This window comes from Arachis duranensis, chromosome 10 (assembly GCF_000817695.3).
Source record: "Arachis duranensis cultivar V14167 chromosome 10, aradu.V14167.gnm2.J7QH, whole genome shotgun sequence".
NCBI lineage: Eukaryota > Viridiplantae > Streptophyta > Magnoliopsida > Fabales > Fabaceae > Arachis > Arachis duranensis.
The window spans coordinates 5,262,690-5,272,981 of NC_029781.3; the positions used below are offsets into that span (position 1 = coordinate 5,262,690).

A 10,292-nucleotide genomic window follows, 5' to 3' on the forward strand; every position below is an offset into this window, starting at 1 on the left:
TCAGAGTCCCTTATAGGTACCATCCCCCACCTTCTTACGAATAAGTCGGACGACTTTACCCCTACAGAACAAGATGTCAGATCTTTCACCTAAAAGCATCTGGACCTCACGTTAAGACCTAAATCATCTTGGTTCTAGGTAAACTTCGAAACAAAAATTAATTTTGAATATTTTAAAAAATTAATTTTAATTTATATAGTACTATTTTATTGATGAATTAAGAGTATAATGACATTATGGGTGTTACAAAAATAATAGGTATGGTTTTGGTTTTTAACCTTTTATACAATATTATTTGGTTTGTTAAAAACCGATTTTTAGAATTTGAGTTGTTAATTAAAATTCAACTAAGTATGGTTATGATTTTTAAAGCTATTTTAAAAAATTGATTATCCAAAATGTGATTATAAATTTTTAACTAATTAACCATATTTTGGACTTAAAATGTACAATCCTACTCAGGAATAGGTATATTTTTATGTTTAATGCATTATAAAATTGATTGTTTCATTTAGATTATTCTGACTTAAAGTTTTTTAAATATGAAATATCTTTTCACTTAATTTTAAATATCAAAATGCAAAAGTAATTTAATTTCCGTAAAAAAAAGAGATCAGCTAGTAAAATGTGTATACATATTAATTGCTCTTAAAATATAAAATATTACTCTAAAGTTGACATCAAAATCATCCAAACATGGTACTTGAATGGTAATAACCAAGTGGATTGTGCAAGTATGGTGATTCGAGTGAGTTTTGTGAAAAATAGATTAAGATGAGAGATTTGGAATAAATATACTTATGAGAAAAACATTTTTATTAATGGCAAAAAAACAACACAAGAACTAATGATGGAAAATAGAGGTGGAAAATAAGTGTTGAGACCTTCATTAATGTCACATGAGGATGAATGAGCTCTTCTAGAATGGACAAGGGTTAATTAATCTTGCTGTCGGATATTCTGGCAGAACACCTGAATGCTAATTTTATGTATGAAGTTGATGAACAAAATGATGAACAATGAGAAGGATTTGGAGAGAGGAGAAGATGAATAGAGAGAACTACCAACTGATCTCTGTCCATTTTCAAGAATGACAACGCGACCCCTCAAAATAAAATTGATCCACTTCGGTCCCTGTCCTTTAATTCCGTCACACAACGCAGTCCCCGTACGTTATTCTCTGGCGAGACTTGACGAAAAACGCTGAGCTGTCACGTTTGAAGCGTGACAAGTCACATGAGCTGGATGACGTGTTCATTCAGTGGCTAGGTGAACAAGTTCAAATGGACAGGGGCTAAATTGTCCAACTCCTTTACCCTATAAACAATGTCGTTCGTGTGGGAATTAACGTTTCACTTGCTTCTGAAACGTTGTGTTTCCATAAAACCTCATCCTCCAGCCTTCACATTTACAAGAAAACCCTATGATTAAAGCTTCCTCACTTCTCGAGACCACTGTGGATGTTGGGTTGGTAGAGGGAAGAGCTGATATTGCTGCTTACAAGGATGCTGATGACGTCATAGTTGACAGTAGTTTAGTGGTGTTGTTGACGGAGCTGGACGAAATCATGTAATGATGCTTCACATAGTTCAGGTTAGTGATTTTCTATATAGCATTTGTCTCTTGTACTTTGTGTGGTCCAACATTTTGATTCTTCTTCTAACAACGCACCATTGTTGTCTGCAACGCTTTGTGGTCCTGGTTATGAAAAAGTTTAAATGACCCTAAACTTTGTGCATTTTCGTAAAAATTAAATAATGTAGTGATGATCATTCCCATGTAAACATTTTTATTGTTAGGGAGAGTTTATTAAGGCTTGAATAAATCTGATTGCAGATGTCTGAATATATAGTCATTCTTGTGTTTCACCATAGAGAAAATTTTGTCAGAAACTCTGAGGGTGTTCTATGCTACTTGGATGGTAAAGTGAAGAGGTTTCCCTTTTTAGATTTGGATTACGTAAATTTCTTTGACTTCGTTGAATTATTTAAAGAATTGGGTTACCGGGAGTATAAGCAGATGTTTTGGCTTGATATGGAAGAACCTAATATGAAAGATGGACTTCATGCAATTAGAGGAGATATAGAAATTAATCAGATGAGGGAGGGTAAGATGAGATACAAGGAAACTGATGAGCTAGACATCTATTTTGAACACGATGTGGACAAGGCTGAAGTAGTTGAAGAAGATATGGTTGGGGAGACTGTTGTGCTGGATTCACCGTCGTCATCATCATCTGATGATGGATATGAGACAACAGAGGATGAGCCTTACAAGTCTCCTCCTTCTGAATTTGAGACAGATGATAGCAGTAGTGAGGAAGAAAAAAAAAGAAAAAGGTTCCAAAAAAGGGAATTTTAACAAAGAAGAAGATGAGCAATGAGGTTGCTGGGTATGAAACTAAAGATAAGAGTACTGATGAGGACCTGCACTTGTAATGTTTGGCAACTTACTGGTAATTTTGATTATTGATCCATCCTTATTTATACTTTGATTTATTGTCTTACTGTGACATTGATATGTAATTCATACTTATATGTTGTGGATTGCATGTCTGGATTGTGTTTGTTTTTAGGAATGCCTTGTTGTCATGCTGTTGCAGCAATGTATAAAATTGATCTTAAATCAGAGAATCATGTGCATAAATGGCTCACCATGCAATCAATTAATGCAAAAAACATGCATTGCATCAAACAGTTAATTCAGCGGAGTACTGGACCCCTTGTAATGCTCCAAAGACGGAACCACCCAACATTAAGAGACTAGCTCATCGCTCCAAAATGAAGAGGAAGGTAGATCCTGTAGAACCTGAGATGCACGCAACTAAAGCAAGGAAAACTTTTGAAGTGACGTGCAGTAAGTGTGGACAACTTGGCCATTACTACAAGACTTGTAAGAATGACCCAAAAGATTCAAACTGGCAACCATTGACAAAGAAGGAGAGAAGAGCTGCTAAGGGAAAGCGGTTGCAGATTGTACCCTTTGACCCAAACCAGAACAGAGGTCAGGTAATTGGAATTCAAATTGGATCACTTTATAAATTGTTAGGGGTTTAAGAGTCACATCTGAAAATTGTGAAGGGTTTATGTGTCTCATTTTAAAATACCACTCATCATAGCTTGTTTATATGAATAGGATGGAAGTTCTAATGTTAATCTGAACAATGATAATGTACAACCCGCACCACCTATGTATCCATTGGTAATATCTTATTGTTGTTTAAGTTACACATTTGAATCTCTCTATACTAACATGTTTATGTTACTGTGATAAACAAAAGCAAAGAAGAACAAGAAGAAAATTCCAAAGACATTACCCAGGAAGGGTAATTCTGACCCTCAGGAATAGAGAGATGAAATTCCCCTTTTACAAAATGCATCCCAAGCAGAAGAGGTATAGTGATTTGTCACTGTTGTTTAACCTGCTTGTTCCTTTTAACTCATTAATTTTTGTTACAGGTTCCAAAAGAAACTATCAAACTGAATCAGTCACCCCCTCAACCCAACTCCACCCCCAACCTTAATCATGCCCAGAGAAGAAAACACCCTATTGTTAGGCCCCTGACTGCTCCTATATCGGCTCCACCTTCATTTGGACTATCTACTCCACCACCTGTTCAAGCAGCATCAGATCTCAAACCCTATGTTCCAACTGAACAGAATGTGAATCCGAGGACAACAACTGCTACTGTTCCTCTTCAACAAAGTGTTATTTCTGTTGAGACCATGGCTGCAATGAGTCCCGAGATTGCAGCAAGGCTTTTCAAGTTCATTCCTACCTCTGGGTTTAGACCTCCGAGACAGACTTAATGTCTGTTGCATTGCTGTTGAGATAGATGATATCAAATTGAACTCCTTTTGTTATTATTTTAATGTTGGTGTTTATAAATTTAGGAAAAGCTTTGCTTTATTTGAAAGTGTATGTATGCATGTTTAAGTCAGTTTGAAACTCTACTAAACTGAATTGGAAGATGTTTTGGGTTTAAGGCTACATGTTGGCCTTCTTTTTATTGTTAAAGGATTATATGTTGTCCCTTTCTTATGCTGAACAAGGACATGATTGGTTGTTTTGTGATGTTTTATATAAAGCATCTTTTTAGTTTCTTTATCCAACATTTTTCATTGATTAATTTGTGTAATTACATGCTGCTAGAATGCATCAAATTAGTAACAGACCATTTTCATTGAATCAAATCATTATCTCATCTGAAATAAATACTACTTCTGCAGTTAGTAACACAAATTAAAAATTTAATAACATACACTTTAAACCTAGTATCACATAAAGTTTCCTGCTAGCCAAATGCCTTAAACAAACTTGGATATCACAATTCTAAATACAAAAGCAATAACCGTAACTTTAACATTAACGCAGCTAGTACCACTATTGGTATTACAATTTTTAGCTTCCAACTCTAACCTAGTCACTCTACCCTCTAGTTCCTTGAGTTTTTCAGCATCAACAACAGCAGCATTGGGTATCTGACTTTGATCTAGCTTTCAACCCTCCATAAAAGGAAAATTTTTGGGTAACTCTTCAAATAATGCAACATAATTATCCAACCATGCAAAAAATTTGCAACTCTGTAGAATATACCCACAGCTAAGAAGATGTCACAGGGAGTTAAAATCAAAGAAACTTAAATTAAATTTCAGATTACTTTGAAGTGTGAACATTCATAAAATAACATGTTAGGATTTAGCTCTGTTGAAGAGAGAAACAGTATCGCATGCACCCCACAACGGCATCGTGGAGCAATGAACTTCTTCTTCTTCTTCGGCGCACCAACACTTCCTGCAAATACGCTAAGAGCACTTCTGCCTTCCTCTTTAAAAACTTCTTTTCCACTCTCATCAATGGAACTCGACGCTCATGCTTCCTGATGAGTTTTCTTGAAAATGTGATGGCTGGAGGATGAGGTTTTATGGAAACACCACGTTTCAGAAGCAACTGAAACGTTAATTTCCGCGCGAACGACGTCGTTTATAGGGTGAAGGAGTTGGATAATTTAACCCCTGTCCATTTGAACTTGTCCACCTAGCCACTGAATGAACACGTCATCTAGCTCATGTGACAGTCACGCTTCAAACATGACAGTTCAGCGTTTTCCGTCAAGTCTCGCCGGAAAATAACGTACAAGGACCGCGTTGTGTGACGGAATTAGGGGACAGGGACCGAAGTGGATCGATTTTATTTTGAAGGATCGCGTTGTCATTCTTGAAAATGGACAGGGCCGGGTTGGTAGTTCACTCAAAGTGAATATGAACTTCCAAGTTTCAGAAAAAAATAAAATAAAAAAGTCCTCTAAAGAGGTAGCTTGATATTCTTTTATAGTGTAAAGCTGTTTTAAGAAGGAGTCTATTGTTCAATGGTTACAATGTGATGTTTAATCTATTCTTTTTATCCCAAAGCTTATTACTAAATAAGGTAGTTGACAAAAAAATTTTGTAGATATTCTCATCACGTCAAGTCTTTTTAGCTAGAAACAGAAGAAATTGATTCCACAAGTTAAGCTAAAATTCTATTATGGGTGTCCATGACAAAGAAATATTTGGATAAAAAAAATACTCATGATATGTGACATTAGTGAAAGAACATGTAATTTAATTTCTTTTTAACTAAATGACACTCTTTACACTCCAAATTCAACCAAATCCATTTTTATCAATTTAGTTCTTACTAAAGAAAAATTCAACTCCTCAAAATGTTCTTTTAAATTCCATCTTTTTACTCAACACCTTTAAAAAAACTTGACTTTTTTATTATATTTTTGAATCATTTTAAAATTATTTATATACAAAATAAATTTATATTTTGGTGTAAAATCATAGGGTGAGACAAGTAAGATAACAACCCATATGTTCAGCGGGAATTTTGATATCAGCATGGCGGGAGTGGCACTGTGGCACATAATAACTGGAGGGAGGACCATTCCTACTAAATTTTTACTGCACATTTTCTTACCAGAGTTCTGTTTACTTCATTACTTGGAACAATGTGAACTAAAGCAAGTCAACAATAAAAATTCAACAAAGCGATTAAATTAACAAAAGCAATCTAAATAATTTCCGTAACGATCACAATGACCGGGAAATCAAAGCCATAAAAAGTTTAGTAGATAGAGAGAGGTTTAAATTAAACATTACGTATAAAAAATTAAAAATATAGGTTCAAACCTTTTGGCGATCAATGTAACAAAATTCACAACGGAAATCCCTGCATCTAATGAAAAAAATAAATAAATTCAATATCGGTGGACAATTCGCATAGTTAATATTTCCTACTATTACTACCAAACAAACTGCGGAACTGCGAAATTGCTAGGTACGATGACTGGTCAACCGCAGGGGAAAAAAAATATACAATATTACTACGCAATCAACCCTTCAAAAATGTGAAGAACCTCGTGCTCCTGTGTTATTCTCTTTGGAGCCTAATAAATAGTGACGACGCAAAGCTATGAGGCAAAAGTGAACTTAAGCAACGAAAACAGTGACCGACATTCAAGACCACTTCAGTTTAGTAATACAATGAGCAAGGTTAGATATAGCTCACGCATCAACCGCAGGATAGAACCCGGATGGGAATGGCCTTCCATTTCCATTGGAATCTGAATTAGCATGCAACGGTGATTGAAGTTCCCCAGAATGGGAGGACCTCTTAGACTTGGGGTTCTTAGGAGACGCATAGTAGTCTCCAGAACTGCTTGTAGAATACATTGATGAAGTTGGTAACCCATGAATTTTAGGCAAACCAGTTGTGTCAGGCAAACTGAATCCTCTTTCAACTGTTTCAGCTTCCAGAGGCAGTTCTTCCAAGTCCTACCAAGATTAAATACAGTCATCAGGCAAGGATTATACTTTTCAACCATTGTTATAATGGTAGAAATGCTAAATAATATAAATATAGGAGAATATGTATCAAGAAGTAATTTTGTATGTGTGTGTGTGCAGTGCGTGTGCCTGTTTGTGGGGGTGGGGGTAACAAAATGCTGAATATAGCATTCAGAGGACCCACCTTAAAAGCCTGCTGATAAGCACGGAGAAGGTCTCGACAGCGCTTCCTTTTCGTGGCTATCTCATCAGGTTCTTGCAACATCTCTTCAAATAGGTTGTCTCTGTTTCAAATGTAAAATACAAAGCACAATCAAAAATCAACGTATAAGAATTTTATGCAAGTTTAGAATGAATCTGCAAGCAGCAATTCTTCCACTACTTTACCTGTATAGCTTTTTAATGAAGACATTGTGCAGCTCTTTCTTGGTGTTGTTTACCTGGCATTATTCAGCGTGAAAAATCACTCATTCTCAACCATTCCAACATAAATAGCATGGACTATTTTGTCAACTATTTTGAAAAATGCCAATAGAACTTCCAGGCACCAAAAAAAATCTTCCAACTAGTCAACAACACCATTCAGATACCTAAATTCAATACTCATGAAAAACTATTCATATCTCTTTTAACTATGCAAAAGAATAAAGCTACCTACAAGTTAGGAGCGCAAAACACCTCCTGGATTAAACTTACTGAGAGCACTCCAAATATTTTCCACTGGTAAGAGGATATAAATCACATATAGAAGATACTGACATATTGTCACTTCAAGCAGATGACAAAATGGACTTAATATGGCAATATGTTTATGTATATTGCATATTGGAAGTTCAGCATTGATAACAAAAGGCTACTTGTTCAAAATGTATCACTGTAACAATATGCAAAGCTAAAAGAAGGATATGAATTACCAAGAAGTGCATAATAGCTTTGGGGACAAGATCCTCAACATTTTTTCTGACAATATCATAGTATGATTTCAAAAGCAACTTTATTACTGTAATTTCAATAGTTTCTGTCTCTGAATTGCTCTCAGATGGCCTCAATACAGGAGGTGGCTACAAAAGCAAAGCAAATTAAGATTAATACCCATGGAATATTTTGCTCAAACTAAGTATAAATGTTCACGTATGTATATACCTCTCTCAAATAGATCATAGAAAATGATTGCTCCATGCTGTTAACTGGTTCAATATGTGGTTTACTGGCTGTATTATCCTTCACAGCCATACGGCTGTCACCTCCGCCAAAAATGGATGAGATACCCCAGCTTGATCCGCTAGGGTTTCCTGATAAATTCCAAAAATTCAAAATTTAGAAAAACGAAGCTTGATGAATGCATCAAAAATATTTTATTGAAATTGGATAACCAGAAAGCACAAGCAAGAATATAATAAGATTAATAATATCAAACAATATATACAAGAAGTAAATTACCAGAGGGTACAACTTTTTCAGCATCCAAAGGAACACGAACACCCTGGTTTAAATTTGTAATTGGAAAGACAAAATAAGATACTCATTCAAATAAGAATCGTAAACAAAATTCTGGTCAATTGACAGGATATGATCACAAACCGGATCAGCAACTACCCCATTAGCCTGTCTGGCAAGAATACCTCGAGACTTCACACTTCTTTCAGAGGCTGATCCCTTATCAGAATCCAGACCATCCTATTGGAAATTCATATGAAATTTTTAAATCAAAATAAAACGGTGGCATAAATTAATATCATTTCTCTAATGAAGAAAAACAAAGAAATATTTGGAACTCAAGCCTGCAACATGTATACCTTTGGCTTAGAAATAGGTAGTACCCTAGAAGACTTGCCATGTTGCATTGCCATTTCTAATGCCTTACTTCCACCAATAAAATTTGGATGGGAGGTGTTTATATAATCCATCTGCAAAATTGTGTAGTATAATAAGAGATTATGGGCAAGGAAATTGCATATTCCATATGATTGAAACACCACTGCAATCAACACAAATGACCTGACTGATTCATGACATGTCAATGGTTTCCACTTGATTCTTCTATTTTTCAAACTTATTTCATGATATATAATACACCAGTGAACCAAAGTTTTAACACAGCTAATCAAGGCCCAAGCAATGCTCAGCCTAGTAAGCGGGAGGTAAAACTCATCCCAGTTATGAAATTTTTGAAACCCTGATCCCATCAACTAAAATTTGCAGGCTGATTTCCACAAAATGAATTCATTCTGCCAACAGCTATCAGTATTCACTTCCCAAATCTATTTGCATTGTATGATTCTGTCACATACTCACATGAGATAAATTTAGCAAACTTAGGAGTTGAAATCACTTTGAATTTTGAACAAGACAGACAGGTCAACATTGCACGGTTAAATTTTGGCACTGTAACCAAGTTTAGTTTGAGAATGAATCATACAAAATATACATACATTCACGTACTTCAAACTACTCAAATTTCAGTATACCTCCATTTCTATGAGGTGTCCAATCATGTTTTCTGAGGGTTCAAGGCCTTCCCGTAAAAAGTTCCCTATTACTTCATCCATGCGCTTCCGCAAGAAAGGGAATCGCTGCAGTTCAGTAACCATACACCGATGGCTGATCTGAAGAGAAAGATTTGTTTAGGCACATACTTGGTAAATGAGACAGCAAAGATGGTGAAACTTTAACCCCTACCTTTATTAATTCATCATATATAAACCTGGCACACTGAAGACTAGGATCCAATAGACGAGATATTTGCCTTCGTACAAGGACTTCAAATGGCACCTATTTACACAAATAACATATAAATATGCTCTTGAATATGGATTTTTTTTTATGAAACTGATTAGAATTTGGATGCACAAGATTAGGGGGAAAAAATCAACTGAGAAAATTATAAAATATATTTGCCTCGGTATTTTTCAGAGAGAAGGGTAGGTGGAAAAAACTGAGAGGGGGGCAACAAGACTTACTTCAGGAACAAATAATGCTGATTTAGGCCCAGTTGCATTCTGTATGGCAGTACGAATATCATCATCAGTCAAGCCTTCACATGGATCCACCTCCTGCAAGAAACATTAAGTTACACAATAAGGCTCAAAGGAATGAACAGAACAGCACAGTCTAGCCTGTGATGCCGGTGCTGGTATTTTTGCCTATTGCTCAATTTTCACCATAAATGAGCTCACAATAAACTAATGGTTTCCCCGACTTTGGATGGAAACATGGAAACCTAACCCAAGTAATTTTTCCAGCTATAAAATTACATGCAAAAGAATCATTTAACATCTACAACGCCAAGGTTCAAACGGAATTTGGATGAAAAATGAAATTGCTTAGTTTAATTGTCAAACAGTATATACACTTGCAAATATTTGATAATATTAGTCAATAAATAACGTATAAGTAATATAATATATGATAACATAGCATAAAATAAAAGAAGGGGTTGGGTTGGATTGGGTTTTTGTT

General features: G+C 35.4%; 1 protein-coding gene across 1 annotated transcript in view; it reads right to left on the reverse strand.

Annotated features, from left to right (window-relative positions):
- Positions 1-6,534: 6,534 nt before the first annotated feature.
- The window catches only part of LOC107468589 (dynamin-related protein 3A), a 7,712-nt gene continuing 3,954 nt past the window's right edge, over positions 6,535-10,292 (reverse strand). Inside the window, exons 10-20 of the mRNA XM_021133721.2 lie at positions 9,794-9,886; positions 9,513-9,605; positions 9,302-9,439; positions 8,630-8,740; positions 8,415-8,510; positions 8,274-8,316; positions 7,977-8,125; positions 7,748-7,894; positions 7,221-7,273; positions 7,018-7,117; positions 6,535-6,821 (exon numbers count right to left, since the gene is read on the reverse strand). Coding sequence (XP_020989380.1) covers positions 6,552-6,821; positions 7,018-7,117; positions 7,221-7,273; positions 7,748-7,894; positions 7,977-8,125; positions 8,274-8,316; positions 8,415-8,510; positions 8,630-8,740; positions 9,302-9,439; positions 9,513-9,605; positions 9,794-9,886 — 1,293 coding nt within the window. The 3' untranslated portion in view covers positions 6,535-6,551. The remainder of the gene's footprint in view (positions 6,822-7,017; positions 7,118-7,220; positions 7,274-7,747; positions 7,895-7,976; positions 8,126-8,273; positions 8,317-8,414; positions 8,511-8,629; positions 8,741-9,301; positions 9,440-9,512; positions 9,606-9,793; positions 9,887-10,292) is intronic.